Source organism: Sebastes umbrosus, chromosome 10 (genome assembly GCF_015220745.1).
Source record: "Sebastes umbrosus isolate fSebUmb1 chromosome 10, fSebUmb1.pri, whole genome shotgun sequence".
NCBI lineage: Eukaryota > Metazoa > Chordata > Actinopteri > Perciformes > Sebastidae > Sebastes > Sebastes umbrosus.
Window position 1 is genome coordinate 5,117,816 of NC_051278.1, and position 20,303 is coordinate 5,138,118.

Consider the following 20,303-nt stretch of genomic DNA (forward strand, 5'->3'; position numbering starts at 1 on the left):
AAGTATTTCAGCAATCTGTTGTTTGCAGTTACAGAGATCTAAAATGTCAGGTCACTGTCCTATGGTGACGAAGTTGAACATGTGAGGCCCTGAGATTATCTAAAGGTACAGTGCTAAACTGCAGATATGAAAATTGCCATTACATTACGTTACGTAGAAGCTATCGTTTAGCTGGATAACATGACTTTTATTCACGGAATTTTGACATACTATACTATGACTTTTCTTTACGAAGCAGACCAGAACGGACAAACCAAACACTGGCTCTAGAGAGACTTTCACGTTTTTACATTACCTGAAGGCCACTGTACTTCTCCGACATGCTGGTGAGTGTTAAACCGTGGTACCGCCAGCCGCCGTCTGACTTCCTGTTGCTAAGTAGTGTTATTATGGTATGGATGGCCTCAGAGCGAGGCCAACGGCGTTACAATGGTTTAAAACTCAGCGGCTCATATCACCTCAGTGTTGTTAACGGAGGAGTGAGAGGAGGGGGACTCAGTTGGTTGCAATCTGCAACCACACCACTAGGTGTCACTAAATCCTACACACTGGACCTATAAAGTAAATTTTTCCAACAAAAACTCCTTTAGGTGCATCTTTGCTGACAGAAATCATTTGATAATAGTTAAAGTACATTTTTCCTGAAGGAAGAAATCGCTCAGTAAAGTCTCTAAAGTGCATTTTAATATTAAATAACACTTGATAAATGCAACTTCCTTAATGAATATTCCAGAATAAATTACTCACCTCGCTGCTTCACTAAACTTTAAAGAGCAGCTGCTGCAGAAACAATCCTCCTTATTTATACAGATGGAACAAAATATGTGAAGTATTTATTCTTCATGCACTTTATGAGCCCTTATTGTTGTATGGGGGCTCATGACCACCCCCCACCACACAGGCCACGCCCCTTGTCGTGATGTTTACACCTCTTATTGTTTTATTATTATTTCCTCGTCAGATGCTTTCCGTTGAGTCGCTGGTCGTTGCAAGTCGTCTTCTTCTTGCCATTGTGTGATTCGCTGTCAATCAATCAATGACCATTCCAGTGGTGGGTTAGCCCCGCCCACCTCTCTCTCTCTCTCTCTCGCTATGAGTGAGTTATTTTGTCCCATGGCGACTCGATTTCGCTATCGACACGAAGGTGAAACATTTAGTGAAAGAACACGAAACATCACGGCGATCTCTGACACTAAAACCTGAACGCTGCTTCCCGTCATCCTGTACATGTTGTACTTTAAATAGAACATTACGTAGAATGAAAGTCTGATTTTGTACAGATGTTCATGTATGTACAGAACAAAATAAAAGAAATAAATGGACATGTTTGACAATCATAGTGTCTGACTTTTAACTATACTTTAACTATTTATGACATACTATGACTTTTTTTACAAAATGTTTCGACAAACTATACTATGACTTTTTTCACTATATTTTCTGGACGTACCAAACTATGACTTTATTTTCATGAAATTTTTCGACATACTATACTATGACAGACTATGACTGTGCCAAGATACTAAGACTAAGGCTGCAGATGGTGATCAGGGATGAAGGTCGGTTTAGTGCTGTTCTCTCTCAGACTCCTCAAACTGACACATTTAATCCCTGAAAACTAAGCAAACCGATCAGCTGCTGAACCATTTAGCATTCAAAGAAATGGTGTCTGATTTGGCACAGGGTCCAACGAAGTCTTATCAAGCCTTCAGATTATAATAAATATTTTTTGAGGACTTTTACTAATTATGTGAGAGGAGCTCTAACAGTAAACGTCACGGCGAATCTCTGACACTAAAAAAATGAACGCTGCTTCCCGTCATCCTGTACATGTTGTACTTTAATTAGATAGGACATTACGTAGAATGAAAGTCTGAATTTGTACAGATGTTCAGGTATGTACAGAACAAAATAAAAGAAATAAATGGACCAGTTTGACAACAGTTTCTCTCTTTTACACCAACAGATTCATACACTATATACATACATACATATACAGTATGTATTCATACATACACAGACACACACGATCAGATTAATTAATATACAATCATTAAAGAAATCATTAAAAACAAGATCAAATATTTCAATAAAAGGCTTTAAGGTAACTGTGACTTTATCCTAAATATTTAACTTTTTACACAAAAAGAAACCCAGGATGTTCACAAATCAACTTTTTTTTAGAGTTTCATTCATTTCTACAGAAGACGAGAGCGTCCGTGTTTAATTAATAATTAATGATTATTCTTTTTATGGATCAATCTGCCGATTGTTTTCTCAATTAGTCGATTTATCATTTAGTTTATAAACGTTTAGAAAAAAGTAAAAATGTTCCAACATGTTCGACCAACAGTCCCAAACCAAAGAGCTTCAGTTTTAAGACAAAAAAAAACATCAAATTCTCATAATTGAGACGTTTGAAAAGCGACTTAGAAATAGCCGTCGATAAATTTCCTCTCAATCGACTAACTGTATAAAGTTTCCTCTCCAAACATGCTGTGAAGGACGAACGCTTTTCAAGTTCTGCTCGCTGCTTCAAATTCCAGTTGTTGAGCTCAGATCACAACATTTAGATTCTGTAATCTCATTTAACACTTATTTATCACAGGCGTGAAACATATCTTGTTATTAGTAGAGCTGGAACGATTAGTCGACTAATCAATTAGTTGATCAACAGAAAAATAATCACTAATCATTAAATTTTTAATGCAAAAAATGGCAGAAAATGTTTTCAGCCTCTCAAATATAGTGAGATTTCCTGCTTTTCTCTGCTTTATATCATATTAAAACTGAATATCTAAAACAAGACATTTAACTTGGACTTTGAGAAACTGGGATGGACATTTTTCCCTATTTCTGACTTTTATAAAAAAAGGATCAATCAATAATAAAAATAATCATCAGTTGCAGATCTAGTTACTAGCGCCTTTAAATTGCTGAATTTGTGAACAAATAAGGAATAAAAATGTTCTCAACAAATGACGAATAACTCGAGCGGCTTCTCTTCTCTTCTGTAAATGCAGACATCAGTTGTTGACATGTTGTATTTATAATATTACCTTTCTGGACATTTTAGCTCTGTAGCATGTTAGCAAACATTTATTAGCCAACGTTAGCTATCAAATGTTTGTTGTCTTGCTAACTAGCATTGTCCGGCTGCGGTCCAGAGTCTGGCTTCGGTCCAGAGTCCAGAGTTCAGCAGCAGTCCAGAGTCTAAAGTCTGGCTGCGATCCAGAGTCCAGAGTTTGTCCAGAGTCCAGCTAGAGTCCAGCTGCAGTCCAGAGTCCGGCTAGAGTCTGGCTGCGGTTCAGAGTACGGCTGCAGTCCAGAGGCCGGCTAGAGTCCGGTGGTGGTCCACATCTGACAGAGAAGACCTAACGTGGAGGTCTAATTGTTAGCTGGGGGATTCGTTGAACCAGAACTCAGGTGTTTCTCTGTTTGTGTCCGTTCACACCTTCTATATGAAACTGATCCGAGGACAGAAACTGAAACTAAGACCCCCTTCACACCTGGCGTTAAAATGATCGGATTGCAGTCAGATAGCGCTGGACCACATGACGGTTCAGGTGTGGATGCACCAGAAACACATTGAGGACGGATTGTGATCCAGACCACCTCCGGAGGTGGTCGCGGACGCAGTGCGACCACCTCCGGAGGTGGTCGCGGACGCAGTGCGACCACGTTCAACACAACTGAAACGTGTTTTCAATCCAGTATTTTGGGCTCCAGAGCTTCGGCAGTAATAAACCAGCTCGTCCATCTGTGTGTGAGAGTGTAGACGTACCTCAAAAGTCACGTTGGCGGGCGCCCTCCTTTAAAAGAGCGGCGTTTTGAGGGTGATGATGACGGAGCGATCAGATCTCATTGTGGACACTGGAGACACATTAATACCAGGTGTAAATGTAATATGGGATATGGGAGCAGTTAATCATTGAGTCGACTCACTGCCACCAATTTAACTGTGAAGGAGAAATATTGAATCCTTTAATAATCGACTTTAAAGTAGTTCAAATAAATGATGGACTGAGTCTAAAAATACTGGAATCAGCTTCTAAATAAACTACAACCATAAATTTCCAGAACAAACCCGCCATGTCTCACGGTACGAACATCTCCCGACGGAGAAAACATTCAGTCTCAGCAGCTTCAAGTTGAATCTTAAAGAAAAAACTATTTATAAAGTCACCTTTATCCTCTGCCAGTGACCCTGAAGGGGTCGTGGTGCTTTCAGGGTCAGGAGAGGTTGAAACGGTGGTGTGTTCAGGGTCTGTTGAAGCTGCGGTGGTGCGTTAAGGGTCAGTACAAGTTAAGTGGTTGTGGTGCTTTCAGGGTCATTACAAGTTGTTGAAGCTGTGGTGGTGCGTTCAGGGTAAGTAGAAGTTGTTGAAGCGGTGGTGATGCATTCAGGGTCAGTACAGGTCGAAGCGGTGGTGCGTTCCGGGTCAGTACAAGTTAAGTGGTTGTGGTGCTTTCAGGGTCAGTAGAAGTTGCTGAAGTTGCGGCGGTGCGTTAAGGGTCTGTTGAAGCCGCTGTGGTGCTTTCCGGGTCCGTTGATGCATTCAGAGTCAGTAGAAGTTGTTGAAGTGGTCGTGGTGCATTCAGGGTCAGTTGAAGGTGGTCGTGGTGCGTTCAGGGTCAGTACAGGTTGTTAAGGTTGTGGTGGTGCGATCAGGGACCGTTGATGTTGTTGAAGCGGTCGTGGTGCATTAAGGGCCAGTAGCAGTTGTTGTTGTGGTGCGTTTAAGGTCAGTAGAGGTTGTTGAAGCGGTCGTGGTGCGTTCAGGATCAGTAAAGGCTGTTGAAGTAGTCGTGGTCCGTTCAGGGTCCGTTGATGTTGTTTCTGCGAGGCAGACGCAGGGCGGCGGTGCTCTGCCGGCTCTCCAGTGTGTTCTGGACCATGTCCTTCCACTGGTCGTCTGAGATCTCTCTGGCCCACGACGGCACGCCGAGAGACGGCAACGCCACGGCCGCCATCGTCCTCTTCACCAGCTCCACGTGGTCTGCAGGGAGACAGGAAGTGATGTCAGAGGACAGGAAGCACAGCTGTTTATTTTTCTTCTGTTAAAGTGGGAAGTATCAATGAAGATGCTTATTATTATTATTATTGTTTTTTGTTATTATTATTTTTATTATTAGTAGTATTATTATATTTCCTATTTCTTGGGGGGAAACTGTTGATCAGAGTCAAACAATAGAAACAATAGTTTATGTATGAAAATAGAAAAAGAAAAATTAAGATTTTATCTATCCATCTATCGATCAGGTAGGCGGTGCTTTATAGAGTCGATCTGTTATCTGGAGCAGGTCAGGTGTTCAGCATCAGACTCAAGTAGAGTACAAGTACCTGACGTGTACTACTACAGTGAAGTGTGTACTGAGGTCTGACCTTCGTCCATGGGGATGGAGACTCGGCTCCTCAGGGCCGCCGCCCCCTCAGGGTCTTCCTCTTCTTCTTCACTGTCTGGAGGCGGGGCTTCAGGGAGGTGCAGACCCATCACCTGCAGGACACACAGACAGGTGAGACACACAGACAGGTGAGACACACAGACAGGTGAGACAGATGTTGTCCTTCCTTTAACACTCCTGATACTGACAGAAATATATAAACAGTGATTAATAATCTCCTGGACTTCATGAGCAGATCTGATGATGATGTAACAGTAACCGTTGTTCAGGTGTGAACTCACCTGTATCCTGTTCTGCACCTGCTGCAGCTGCTCGCCGTGGGAGGCGTCGTCCTCCTCCGGTTGCTCTTCCCCACCCGGCTGCTCGCCGTTGTTCATCCCATCAGGTTCCTGGTTCAGAGGCTGGTAGTAATATCCTCCACTGTTCACCTCCTCCCCTTCCTCTTCCTCTCCGTCCAGCTCCATCTCTCCCCCCTCCTCATCTTCACCCCCTCCCTCACTCCCACTCCACACCGGCAGCAGGTTTCCGTCGGCCGGACGCTCCTCCTCCCCCAGCTCGTCCTCAGAGTTCGGTAAGACTCTCTCTGGTCCCATCGCTGAGCTCCCCACTTCCATCCACAGACACACAGCACACCTGAGAGACAGGTAGAGAGAGACAGGTAAAGAGAGAGGGGGACAGGTAAAGAGTCATGTTTGAAAATTTGGCTTTTTGGACTAAATTCCTGGGGGCTGAGGAGCGATGACCCCTGACCCTTGCGGTGGGTGATGTCACAGAAGACCCGTTACCGAATCTCACTCCAAACCAGGCGTCAACCTCCGGCTCTGAGCAGTGAAGCCTTAAAGCAGCCAGCAGGGGGCGACTCCTCTGGTTGTCTAGAAGTCTATGAGAAAATGATCCTACTTCTCACTTGATTTATTACCTCAGTCAACATTGTAAACATGAGTTTATGGTCTCAATCGCTAGTTTCAAGTCTTCTTCAACACAGCATGGTTGCAAAAACATCAACATGAAGATAGCCAAAAACCAAGAAGGCGATGGCTAAAAACCAAGAAGGCGATGGCTAAAAACCAAGATGGAGACATCCAAAAACCAAGATGGTGATGGCGAGAGCTAAACACCAAGATGACGACAGCCTAAATGCTGAACTCTGGCTCTCGTAGAAGTTGATTCCATTGCTCTGGGGACATGGTAAGATCGAGCAGATGTACCAAGAAAAGGTCAGTAAAGTATTTATAATGTGCATTATTCTGTGTTGGTATGATAAAGAAGACCTTAACATAAATGACCTCATATATCTCTCTCTTTAAGCCATTTGTTATAAATATGTGACACATTTTGAAGAAAATAAGATGAAGTGATTCATGGAGACAGAAATGACTGATTTCACTTTATGACCAGAGAGAGTCTTGTTTGGTTTCAATGAATGTAATAGGAATATTATATTATTTATTTTAGGTATACTATAACCTCATCATTCTCAGCCCCGCCCTCTGGAACTCTCTCCCTCCTGAAATAAGAAATGCTTCATCCCTGGACATTTTCAAAAAACACCTCAAACACCACCTGTTCACCAAGGCCTCTGATCTCAGCTCTTCCTACACATCACTCTTTTAACTACTTAGCTATAGTTTCTCCTCTGTGTTAATTATTAGTAGGATTTTGTGTGTCCCCTTTGTAAAGCGTCCTTGGGTTTAAGTCCAATTTATTATTATTATTATTATTATAATACACTCATCTTTATATTTTAAAATGAAACCAAACAATACATGAAAACTATTTTCTCCTCCACACTCAACTGACTCAACCAGTCCATCAGTAACTTTGAGCTAACACTCTGCTAACACTCTTCTAACATCACATCTACAGTCTGCTAACGTTATAGTAACAGTGTTTTAGTCCGCAGGTAGCTCACGTTGGCTGAGTGATGAAGATGATGATGATGGAAACACCTGGAGCAGATAGCTGCTAACTCAGCTAGCTGAGTAAGCATTTAACCCTGCTCTCTAGTGATGTTAAACTCTGCTTCTTCTGCTTGTTTTGTGACCAAGAGAAGAATAACCCCTCCCCAGGTGAAGTGTTGAGTTTCTTACCTGTCTGTCTGTCTGTCTGTTCACCTGTCTGTCAGTTCAGAGCTTCAGCCTGCTGTTGTTTAGCTGTTAGCTGTTAGCTGCTGCTGCTGGTCGGGACACTTCCGGGTACGTCACGACGCAACACAACTGACGCCTGACGCAAAATCGGTTGTTTTTTTAATAAAGAACTTTATTAACCCAGTGAAACATTTCTTAGAAAAGTTAAAAAGTGACATATAGATGTAAATTGTCTCTTCGGCGAATCACTTCCTGAAACTTGCTCTCATTTATTCTGGTCTTGTAAAAATTGTGGAAAGATGTCAATAATTTTGTACTTGTTAACATTTTCTCAGATTTTGCACTGTACTGTAGAAATATTATATTTGGTTGCTATGGTTACGGTGACAAAGACAGAAATGCATTTTTTCTTATTAATTTAATTTTAATTCACACGAAGTTCCACATTCACAAGTGTAAATTTACCAAAAACAAAACGCCTAATTTCTTTGTATTTATGAATAAAATGGAATTATATCTGTCAACAATTTCTTCCTCACAAAACAAAAAAAGCAATGAAAACAATGAATTTATGCAACATCTTTAAAGTTTTTAAGTGAAATTATTGTCATACTCTCGTGTGGTCTTTTTTTTATTACTATTATTATTATTTATTTTTTTATTGTGTTTATTTTTTTTATTTTATGTTGGTTTTGTTTCATTTCTGTTGTCCTTTTATGTTTGGCACAGCTCTTTGTTTATGTTGTCGCTATGCTTCTTTTGTATGTAAATGTTTTTAATGTTTTCTGCTGTTACTATGGATACTGTAATAAAAAAAAAAGAACTTTATTAAACAATTTACAATTTACATCAAGAACGACAGAGTAAAATGTAATTATATTAACAATAAATCAATAAAATACAGAAACAAATCCATGACAAAATATACTGATGGATACATACATTATATTTTATTACGTAACATTAAACAATACGTAAATTTAATTAAGTCAATCTCTATTTTCACTTTATTTTTGGTTTCCAATTCTATTTTTCTTTTTTTTGCAGACATGTCATAAAATCAAATGCAGAATATAACTGAGTGTCCGTGATATGAAATATAAACATATTTTTTCATTATATTTCTATATTCTATTTTGTCTGTTTTAGGTATTGTATATCATTTGGCCTTTTCGTGCTTTTAATAAGTTGTTGTTTCTCATATTATTCATTTGTTTTTGTGATTTATGTGAAGGAGCTGTCGGTCTATCTATCTAAATAAATACAGAATTAATTAAATACATACCTAAATATAAAAATGAAACAGACCTAAACATGGTCAGATTCAAGAATGGTTTGATATTATTTCTTCATAAATTTCAAGAATAAAAGGGAAATAATCCTGAATCTTTTCTGGTGCAAAAATAATCTACAAAGTATAAAACAACATTTACGATAATTTCATCTCCTTTTTCTTTTCATGGTGAAAACAACAATGATGATAATAATGATCAATATCTCTTCTGCAGATCAATAAAGTAAGATGTTCAGGGCTGATTATTTTAAGGTCAAACTTTCAGAATTAGTCCTACCTGTTTTAATATCACTGCTAATCCACCACCAGGTGGCGCTGTTGATCTCATTATATCATTTTATTTATCATTTTATATATATATAATTATATATGTTATATATATTGAAAGTTTCAGGTGTTTTTTTTTATATAAAAAAAACACCTGAGACTTTAAATTGTTTCTGGTCCAAGATTAAAAAATATATTATCTTTAATCCAAATATAATGGAAAAGTTTTTACACTAAATAATTAAAATGACAGCAGGAATGTAGACTGGATTGTAAATACTAACAAGACAGTAGTTTGATAAGCTCCTAAACTAGTTTTATTGATGTATTTATTTATATTTGTATGTTATATTTTCTGTAAATTTGATATCCCAACACAAAAATACTGTTTTAAATCCTTCACCACTCTGCCAATTAAAAAGACACACTAAAGCTAATTATTCATAATATTTACTCCTTAAAACAGTCACATTTAAATATAATATAATATAATATAACATAATATGACATAATATGATATAATATAATATAACATAATATAACATTATATAATATAATATAACATAATATAACATTATATAATATAATATAACATAATATAACATAATATAATATAACGTAATATAATATAACACAATATAATATAATATAATATAACATAATATATTATAACATAATATAATATAACATAATATAACATAATATAATATAATGTAATGTAATGTAATATAATATAATGTAATATAATATAATATAATATAATATAATATAATATAATATTTAAGTTTAACAGGAAAGTGGAGGTGCAGCACATAAAACATAAAATTGAGCATACAAAATAAATCAATTAACATAACAAGGAATATAAAAAAAATATATAAATAAAACTGATAACAGAAAGCACAGGCTCTTATTTTGAAAACCGGACCGGAAGTTGTATTGGGTGATTGGGTCAGGATTGTTGGTGTTATCGGGACGGTCACTGAGCTGATCGATCAGCAGCAGCCTCTGAGTGATCAGTAATCAATTATAGGTGTTTTTAATCAACCGTCATAATCATCTTTCTCTGCGCGTGACGTCACAGACCGAGTAGGATTAAAAGGACGTGACGTGTAAAGATCGTCTGTTGGAGGAGAGAGGAGAGAAGTGTCACTCTGATCAGAGTCTGAATCACGACCTCAACTATTTTATTACCGAATATATTTAAATCCAAAATTAAACAAGGTAAATAAAAAAATAAAAAAATAGCCAAATAAGATAATAATAATAATAATAATAATAATAATAATAATAATAATAATAATAATAATAGTAATAATAATAATAGTAATAATAATAATAATTATAATAATAATAATAAAACATAAAAAAATCTATTTGTTATTATCCTGCTCTATATACAAACATGGATAATTAAAAAAAATAAGTTAATAAATATTAAATATTTTATTATTTCATTACATAAACATAAATGTACATTTGATGGGACAGATTCAAGTTGTTTGCCTTTATAGTAATTGATTTTTCTGCTAAATGGATTAAGTATACTTATTATTACATAAATATTAAAATATATGTGTCTTCAAATGTAAATCACCTTTTGTCACCAATTTTCATACACACACTCTTTAAATTAGTCTTTGATTCATTTTAATCCATTTAGCAGAAAAATCAATTACCATAAAGGACGAACAGCTCAAATCTGTCCCATCAAATGTACATTTATGTTTATGTAATTTCCCTAATAAGATAATTAAATATTTAATATTCATTTATTTACAATTTTTCTCGATTGTTTACACACATTTTCTGAAAGCATGCCTCATACTCTCAGAACTCTACACACAAATAAAAAAACACACACACAATGGGCAAAACCCCTCAATTCTCCTGCAAAATGAAACTTTACATTCAAAACAATGTTATTTCTTCTCAAAATGGTATTTTGTTTTCAAATGACACACACACACCATCATATGAATAGACATTTATAAGAACCAGTTGAACACTGATGTGCTCAATGTAAAACACTATGATGAATGGAAAACACTTCTTCTCCATTCATCATAATGACTTAGGCCTTTTTTTTGTTCAGTGTTACACTTACTACAGACAGTGCATACATAAGTGTGTTGTAAAATATTTTAGAATATTGTTTTTATACTCAGAACACACAAATACACGGTAACAAATATATTTTATTTTCCCCACAAAAACAATGTACACAGTGTACATCCCAACCAACACAGAGTTGCACATACAGTGGTCTACATACAAAACAACAGAAGAATTTACTGTATACAGTTACAGTAAAAAAAAACTATGCTGCATCCTCTCTTCTGTTTCGGTCTGGCCACAGCACCTCATCCACATCACAAGCAATGTTTGCCCTTTTATGCTAAAGCTCTGATTGCTAATTGTAACACTGTGTGACAGGTGTTTGCCCATGTGATGAGTCAGTGTGCATAGTAGGGCAATTGACTTTAGAATTTTGATTGACAGTGTGTTCCTTGTGAAAACGAGATTTTCTTCATGAAAATTGTGCCAAATGCAGAGAATTGTGTGTAGTGTTTTGAAAAAAGTGTGTTTTAGAACTGCAATTTGAGTGTAAAGCAGGAATTGTGCTTGTAGTTTAGCAGAATTGGTTCAGGGGGTTGGTGCATGAGTTACATGTTGTGGTCATTGTGTGTCAAGTACCAGTATTTGTGTGTAAACAATTGAGAAAAAATGTATTAACTTATTTTCGAAATTATCCATGTTTTTAAATAAGATAAGATAAGATAAGATAAGATGAACCTTTTTCAATCCCCAGAGGGAAATTCAGGTGTCAAAGCAGCAACATCAGCAAACAGAGTGAAACACAGGAGAGGTAAAGGTATACAAAAATTATAAAAACAATAAACAGAGATATAAAATATACAGAGTGAATGGATGAACATAGTGTGTGCAGTGCGTCAATAAATAAATGTAGTATGTGCAATAAATAAATGTAATATGTACATATGTGCAGTCTATAATTGGTATATAGGATATATAGTGTAATATAATATAGAGCAGGATAATAAATATAGATGTATATATATATATATATATATAATTTTTCTTTCTAAAACATTTCAGGAGCTTTCAGCCACATATTGCTTCATAGTTACTTACAACTTTAATTCAATAATAATGTATGGGACATTATAAATATTTTAATATAATATTAACAGTACTTTATAGGCCTGTGTGAGTTTGTATTTCATCATCTTATTATTTAAATTCAGTCCATTTAATGAGTTTGTATTTTTTTTCACTGATGCTAATAAACGTTAGATTATTACATCTTATAACTCAACATTATTATTTATATTATACATCTTTATTATAGTTAAATAAAAGGTGAGTAAAGTGAGCGTAGAGTGCGCCCTCTCTGTGGTCCCGGTAAACAGAGTCAGAGTGAGTCCTCCTGCTCTGTCTCTCCTCTCTCTGTGTCTCATAGTAACGGTCACCTGCAGCAACGCACCGGGACAACCGGAGCTCTCATCACACCGCGCGACACACCGACCTGCTGCCGCCTCCTCGACACCGACCCCCCGCTGCGCCGCTCCGCCGCTCTGCTGCTCATCAACCCGATTAATCGATACCGGAATCGATCGATCTGATGTCCACCGCGGTGGATCAGAACCGGCGCGTGGCCTGCGGCGGGATCAGCGGCACCGGAGCAGAGAACGATGACATCACCGAGTGACGGTCCAGATCCTCCACGAGCACGAGAGAGCTGATCGATCATCTATCAGGTTAATTGATCTCCTTCAGCAGCACCAATCAGAGCCTGAGCTCAGGATAGATCAGCTGATCAGCTCCAGCTGCTGCTCATCAATACTTTAGATTCATTAATTATTGATCAGCTGATCAGGTCCACCTGCTGCTCATCAATACTTTAGATTCATTAATTATTGATCAGCTGATCAGGTCCAGCTGCTGCTCATCAATACTGATTATTGATCAGCTGATCAGGTCCAGCTGCTGCTCATCAATACTGATTATTGATCAGCTGATCAGGTCCAGCTGCTGCTCATCAATACTTTAGATTCATTGATTATTGATCAGCTGATCGACTCCAGCTGCTGCTCATAGATACTTAAGATTCACTGATTATTGATCAGCTGATCAGGTCCAACTGCTGCTCATCAATACTGATTATTGATCAGCTGATCAGGTCCAGTTGCTGCTCATCGATACTGATTATTGATCAGCTGATCAGGTCCAGCTGCTGCTCATCAATACTGATTATTGATCAGCTGATCAGGTCCAGCTGCTGCTCATCGTTACTGATTATTGATCAGCTGATCAGGTCCAGCTGCTGCTCATCCATACTTTAGATTCATTGATTATTGATCAGCTGATCGGGTCCAACTGCTGCTCAAAGATATTTTAGATTAATTGATTATTGATCAGTTGATGGGGTCCAGCTGTTGCTCATCAATACTTTAGATCCACTGATTATTGATCAGCTGATCGTCTCCAGCTGCTGCTCATTGATACTTTAGATTCACTGATTATTGATCAACTGATCGGCTCCAACTGTTGCTCATCATATACTTTAGATTCACTGATTATTGATCAGCTCCGGTGTGTGTGTGTGTGTACTTTACCAAGGATCGATCACTGATTAAGAGTACAAGTACACAGTATGATGAAGTATAATGAGGTGTAATACACAGACTTGGTGCAGAAGAGCTTCATGGGAGATGTAGTTTTTAAATAGCTAACTAGTTAACGCTTCTTTAATTTACAATAATTCCCATTGAATTGAGTCAGTGGAGCGGAGGATAGACAGGAAGTGATGTCACAGTGATGCACCGACCAATGGGAGATAGTCAGTCCAGGACCTGCTCTTCACCAGTAGAGGTCACACTTCCTGTTTTGTCTCATGCTACGTGTCCACGTGGGCGTTTCTGGACGCTTAATGGGAGGCCAAACACACTTTGGCGAACTATTTTTGTAATATATGAGAGAAAAGTTTCCAAACGAGCCGCCATGTTGGTTCCAGTTTGAAACCCGGGAGCCGCAGCCTGTGAGGAAAAGCGTTCGTCCAATCAGGTGTCTAGTAGCAGCCCATCAAGCGTCCAGAAACGCCCCTGTAGACAAGTAGCGTTAGACTGTTTTTCACTCCAGGTGTCCCAGTGCTCCCAGTGCTCCCAGTGCTCGCGGTCCTGTCCAGGATGCTGCCGGCCTCCATCCAGATCACGGGAGAGCTGCTGTCGGCGGCCGAGGTTCAGGACATATGCGAGAGCCTGAAGGAGGACAGCGTCCGGCTGCTGTCCGTCCGAGGCTGCCAGCTCTCCGACCGTGATTTCGGACGCGTCTGCCGCAGCGTCGCAGAGTCACGCTCGCTCGCTCAGCTCAACCTCAACCTGGGCGTCGTCGCCAGCATCAGCCGGACGCGACACCTGGCCGACGCCCTGAAGACCAACCGGTCGCTGCAGACGCTGTTGTAAGTACGGACAGGTGTCCTCTTGACCGCATCACACGCTCACTATGATAGAGGAATATTAGTCAATGTGATTGGTTGGTAAGACTCTGTCCCCGCCCCCCCTCCAGTCTCCATGGCAACCCGCTGCTGGACGCCGGCCTGGTGACCTTGAACTCGGCCCTGACGACCCACCCGGCGCTGGTCTGTCTGGATCTGGGAGACTGCATGCTGGGAGATGAGGCGCTGGGTCTGATCTGTGGGATGCTGCCGCCCGACGGAGCAAAGTCAGGTAACCAACAACAACAACAACAAACACACCGTGGTAACCATGGAAACCACCCAGTCACATGACATGGTGACGTGGAACATAGCTAAGTTAGCTAGCTAAAATTGAATGCATAAAAATCAAGTAAAATACAACTTTTTAAAAGAGTTATTCTGCGTTCACACCAAGAGCGAAGTGAATTTTCGCCTCGCGTTACTCGTGCTAGTTGGACTGCGGGTATCATTTGTGTTCATTAGTTTAAATATTTCAACTCCGCAAATTTGCGAAAAGTTTGCTTTGCTTTTGGTGTGAATGCACAGTTACAGCAGTGAGAGCTTCAGGAACAAACAGAATACAGTGATGTGTCGTGTGACGTTCAGGGACCAGGTTGAATGTAAGAAAAAATTAAAACTAGTCCAAACAGGTTTGATGTGTAACTTCTGAGGTTTTTACTCCTCATGAAAAGTCTCTTCACCACAGCAAGAAGATCATTAAATACATGAATTAATAAATTAATTAATACATGAAGTAATAAATGAATGAATTCATAAGCTCAGATTTGATGACCTGAGGAGTAATATTGAACCATATTAGTATAAATCCGATGTGTTTGAACTGTCAGTGAGCAGCAGGTCTGATGAAACGTCTCACAGTTATTCAGTAAAGCTCAGAGGACATTTTGTCTCCCGGTTATTTCAGGCTCAAACAGCCTGAATTCAGTAGCCCTGGACGTCCACATGGCGTCAGCTCACACTGGGCGATTAACTCTTCACTGTCAGACATGCACAACCAGGCTCATAAAGAATAGTTTCAGTATATACAGTGTGTATATATGTATATATATATATACATACATACAGTATATATCAGAGTTGTCAGATTCAGATTTAAGTACCCAATATTCAACAACTATAGAATCAGACTTCTGTTCTTTGTAAAGTATCACATTATCAACATTTAACTTATCATGTTAGAGGTTAAAGGTCATCATCAATGTAGAGCAAACGTGTGTTGTTGAACCGACGTGTTGGGATGTAATAATACCAGACGTGATGAAGGTGATGATGCGTGCTGAGCTCGTTGTGTTGCTGGTCGTCTGCAGGTCTGAGGGAGCTGACGCTGAGCGCCAACACAGGAATCAGCTCTAAAGGCTGGTCTCGCCTCGCCATCGCTGTGGCTCACAGCTCCCAGCTCCGAGTGCTCAACCTGGACTACAACCCGCTGGGTACCAGCACCGCTGCTCAACGCTACACATTACACTGCGCTTACACCACATGCTGCACATTATACTACAGGCTGCACATTACCCTGCACATTACATTGCACATTACTCTACAGGCTGCACATTACACTACAGGCTGCACATTACCCAGTTAACTGGTCGGAGCTGCTGTGAGTTATGGTTGTAAATGTTCTGGTTCTGTTTCCAGGTGATCAGATCGCAGGGATGCTGGCGGTTGCCGTGGCGTCCAGCAGAACGCTGGAGGTTCTGGACCTGGAGGGAACCGGACTGACCAACCAATCAGCACAGGTCGACCAGTCACACGGCACATTTCTCTTCTTCTTCTTCTACTGCTCTTCTTCTTCTCGTGTCAGAGTTTCTCAGACATCCAGCTGTTTGTCCAGCAGAGGGAGACACTGATCTGAACATCCTACAACACACACACACACACACACATTCATGTTGTAGGAATGATGTCATCATGTTTCCAGTGGTCTGATTGGTCAGTTAGCCTCCTCTGGAGTTCCTTACATGTTACCTGAACTACTTCCTTTAATTTAATTTAGTTTAATTAACTATGACGAGTTGAAGGTGAGTTTAGAATATTTCACCACTGACGTGTGAAGAATAAATCTGGTGCTCAAACATTTCAATCAAGGAATTCCAGATGTTCTTCATGGAACGGATCCAGCTGCCCAGCCAGCTGTGATGTCGCTCTGCACTATGGTACCATGTGACATCACAGCTGGGTATGGCCACAGCAGACCTATCAACCATGTTGTTCGCCCTTAATCCCAACTGTAGCGCGGCGTTCCTCGTTGATGTTTGAGCCAGTGTGTACAAATAAAGTTGAGTCTGATTGAATGACGGCGGTCTCTGTGTCCAGGTGTTCCTGGACATGGTGGAGAACTACCCGACCAGTCTGCGGGTTCTGGTTCTGGCGGAGAACGACATCAGTCCGGAGCTGCAGCAGCAGATCTGTGACCTGCTGTCTGAAGGGGAGGAGGACGACGACAGAGAGGCCCCGCCCCTGCAGCCAGGCCACGCCTCCAGCGGCGCCCTGCTGCCAATCAGAGACAAGTACCAGCCAATCAGAGACAAGTACCAGCCGCCCGCCTGGCTCCCCCACAGCAGTAAGGGCTGAACACTCCCCCTTCTCCTCACCCCCGACTGTCCCAGTTTACTCTCCATACTGGTCCCCCAAAGACAGCAACACTGGCTCAGACAAACCAGTGCACAACCAGTACAGAACCAGTACAGAACCAGTACAGAACAAGTACTGAACTGGGAGATTGAGTTTACTTTTCCACTTTGTCATACTGGTTCCAGTGGTGTAGTTTACCATTCTGGTAATCCTGGTGCAGGATACCATACTGGTTCTACTGGTATAGTTTGCCGTACTGTTCTATTGGGACAGCCCATCATACTGGTTCTACTGGTGTAGTTTACCGTACTGGTTCTACTGGGACAGCCCATCATGTTGGTTCTAATGGTGTAGTTTACCATTCTGGTTCTCCTGCAGCAGGATACCATACTGGTTCTACTGGGACAGCCCATCATGTTGGTTCTAATGGTGTAGTTTACCATTCTGGTTCTCGTGGTACAGGATACCATACTGGTTTTACTGGTACCGCTTATACTGGTTCTTCTGAAGTAGTTTATCATACTGGTTCCACTGGTGTAATTTACCATACTGGTATTAGTATTGTAGTTTTAGCTGAACTAATGCTGCCTTCACATCAGCCTGGTTCTGTCCCAGTTAAGCCCAGTTTACCTGAAGGTATCGCAGTTGTCCCAGTATTAGACTGGTTCTGTCCCAGCTGACCCAGTATTAGCTGGTTCTGTGGTGTTAGGTGTCCTCAGTGACAGTAGGAGGTTCTGTGTTCTGTATAATTGAGGTCTAAGTGTGAATCTGGTTTAACTGGGTTTTAATCCCAGTTAATAAAGAACATTCTGTATTCCCATTCCTAATAATAATGAATATACCTATCGAAGAACTGCTCTTCTTCTGTGGTTCCTCTGGTCCTGGTCCGTATCCTGGTTCTGGTCCAGAGTAGGTTATAGAACAGAATAAGGCCCTGTCACACCAGCATTTAAAACGGCAACATTATTTGTTGAATCACTTTAACTGCGATGATTTGATTAGCTCGATCAGCGCGATAGCTCCGTCCATTTTGAGGAAGCGATCGTAGCTTATTAGCTGTCAGAGTAAACGGGTTGTTGATAAACGCTGGAGACTAACTAGCTTGCTAAATGTCAGAGCTCTTTTTCCCCCTGTTCAATATATCTTTATTGAATGAAATGTACAATCATTGATGTACAAACAAACACAGGGGAAATAAAGCTAACAAGCATGGTGGGTCAGTTAGCAAGCTTTATAGAGAGTTCATAAACCCTTTTAGTGTGGACGATATTTGTTTTTAAACGCTGGTGTGACGGAGTCTTTACGACGGCATTCCTTTATGAAAACAGAGGAAACACAGAAACATCTGGGTTTTAAATGTTTAGCCAATGTATTAGAAATCATGTATATATATATTTACCGGTAAACATTTTCCAAATCAGTTTTTAGATGGATTTCCTTTAAAGGAACAGTTTAACATTTAGTGAAATCCTTATTGATACCACTCACATGCAGGTAGCAACCTCCGGGTCGGACAAATGTTCACAAATGTGAAAAACTGCAGTTCTTCTAATGACCACTAGAGGCTCCAGAAGGAGTCAATACCCATAGACCTCCATGTTAAAATGCCAGGAGTCAGTCTCCATAGACCTCCATGTTAAAATGCCAGGAGTCAGTCCCCATAGACCTCCATGTTAAAATGACAGGAGTCAGTCCTCATTGACCTCCACGTTAAAATGACAGGAGTCAGTCCCCATTGACCTCCATGTTAAAATGACAGGAATCAGTCCCCATTCACCTCCATGTTAAAATGACAGGAGTCAGTCTCCATAGACCTCCATGTTAAAATGACAGGAGTCAATCCCCATAGACCTCCATGTTAAAATGACAGGAGTCAATCCATCCCCACAGACCTCCATGTTAAAATGACAGGAGTCAATCCCCATAGACCTCCATGTTAAAATGAGAGGAGTCAATCCAATCCCCATAGACCTCCATGTTAAAATGACAGGAGTCAATCCCCATAGACCTCCATGTTAAAATGAGAGGAGTCAATCCAATCCCCATAGACCTCCATGTTAAAATGACAGGAGTCAGTCCCCATAGACCTCAATGTTAAAATGACAGGAGTCGATCCCCATAGACCTCCATGTTAAAATGAGAGGAGTCAATCCAATCCCCATAGACCTCCATGTTAAAATGACAGTAGTCAGTCTCCATAGACCTCCATGTTAAAGTAACAGGAGTCAATCCCCATAGACCGCCATGTTAAAATGACAGGAGTCAATCCCCATAGACCTCCATGTTAAAATGACAGGAGTCGGTCCCCATAGAACTGAAGTGGAACCAGCGGCTCCCTGCTGAAAGGAAATCAATCTAAAAACGATCAATCATTTGGAAAGTGATCATCAGGATGTGAAGTCACAGAGTTAACGGTGTTGAACATGCAGACCCTCTGAATGTGTCGTTCTTTAACCCTACAGACTCCAGCCCCCAGATGGTCTTGCTGACATCAGGTCTAGGTGAGAGCTTATTGGCTGAGACTGAGATGTGACCCCTCCCACTCACAGACACACCCACACACACACTTCCTGTTAAACTATTTTCACTTTATTCTGATTTGTTTGGTTTGAATGTTCCCGGTTTGTTTCTCTGCACTGCACTTCTCTGGGTTGTCAGATCACCTGATGGCTAGCAGCCAATCACATGCTCTGCATGGTTTGATGTAGCACCTGTACATAGAGACGCGAACAGAGCGAGTGGCGGCACAAAACCTTAACGCACCAAGTGACTTACAGACGGTGTTTCAGTGTGTTTCTGATGAATGTACTTCTGCTGCTCTGATGTCACAATAATTAAACTGTTTACAGCTTCGTAAGAACAACGACTCCGATTCGTTATTCTGCAGCAAGCTATGGCTGCTAACGACGTTAGCTTAAGCACAATAGAGTGCTACAGGAATGAGTCCTAAAACCTGCATGACGTCACTTCCAGTTCCCTTGTCTAGAAGTCAATGGGTTTTTAGTTAGATGTCTGAAATAAGGTCAGTGGTTAACACAAGCTGAAGACACTTAGAACAAAACACGTATATATAAATATATATAATAATAATAATGAAAATGATCTTAAAGGTCCCATATCATGCTCATTTTCAGGATCATACTTGTATTTTATATTT

At 40.2% G+C, this 20,303-nt stretch overlaps 2 protein-coding genes across 3 annotated transcripts; one reads left to right on the forward strand and one right to left on the reverse strand.

Annotated features, from left to right (window-relative positions):
- Nucleotides 1-3,938: 3,938 nt before the first annotated feature.
- Nucleotides 3,939-7,637, reverse strand: mea1 (male-enhanced antigen 1). 2 transcript variants are annotated; one of them, XM_037782189.1, is made up of 5 exons: nt 7,491-7,637; nt 5,688-6,042; nt 5,387-5,498; nt 4,813-5,000; nt 3,939-4,773 (listed from the first exon to the last, which is right to left on the reverse strand). In XM_037782189.1, exons 2-4 carry the CDS (start codon nt 6,018-6,020, stop codon nt 4,819-4,821), a joined length of 627 nt encoding a protein of 208 aa, XP_037638117.1. In that variant the 5' UTR covers nt 6,021-6,042; nt 7,491-7,637; the 3' UTR covers nt 3,939-4,773; nt 4,813-4,818. The 2 variants fall into 2 exon arrangements, with proteins under 2 accessions (XP_037638117.1, XP_037638118.1); XM_037782190.1 differs by having other exon boundaries at nt 3,939-5,000; nt 5,688-6,039; nt 7,497-7,628.
- Nucleotides 7,638-12,522: 4,885 nt separating this feature from the next.
- On the forward strand, nt 12,523-20,006 carry lrrc73 (leucine rich repeat containing 73). Its single transcript, XM_037782178.1, has 7 exons — nt 12,523-12,836; nt 14,218-14,536; nt 14,644-14,804; nt 15,883-16,005; nt 16,211-16,311; nt 16,889-17,135; nt 19,609-20,006. Exons 2-7 carry the CDS (start codon nt 14,265-14,267, stop codon nt 19,677-19,679), a joined length of 975 nt encoding a protein of 324 aa, XP_037638106.1. The 5' UTR covers nt 12,523-12,836; nt 14,218-14,264; the 3' UTR covers nt 19,680-20,006.
- The last annotated feature ends 297 nt before the right edge of the window (nt 20,007-20,303 follow it).

What these genes read in the sequence shown, in the direction of transcription:
- lrrc73 (XM_037782178.1), top strand. Translation starts at nt 14,265, where the DNA reads ATGCTGCCGGCCTCCATCCAGATCACGGGAGAGCTGCTGTCGGCGGCC. An exon ending in GCCCGACGGAGCAAAGTCAG is followed by an intron (nt 14,805 to 15,882) that starts GTAACCAACAAC and finishes GGTCGTCTGCAG; the next exon opens with GTCTGAGGGAGCTGACGCTG. An exon ending in TGACCAACCAATCAGCACAG is followed by an intron (nt 16,312 to 16,888) that starts GTCGACCAGTCA and finishes CTCTGTGTCCAG; the next exon opens with GTGTTCCTGGACATGGTGGA.
- mea1 (XM_037782189.1), bottom strand. Translation starts at nt 6,020, where the DNA reads ATGGAAGTGGGGAGCTCAGCGATGGGACCAGAGAGAGTCTTACCGAAC. An exon ending in AGGTGCAGAACAGGATACAG is followed by an intron (nt 5,499 to 5,687) that starts GTGAGTTCACAC and finishes TGTGTCCTGCAG; the next exon opens with GTGATGGGTCTGCACCTCCC. An exon ending in CTCCATCCCCATGGACGAAG is followed by an intron (nt 5,001 to 5,386) that starts GTCAGACCTCAG and finishes GTCTCCCTGCAG; the next exon opens with ACCACGTGGAGCTGGTGAAG.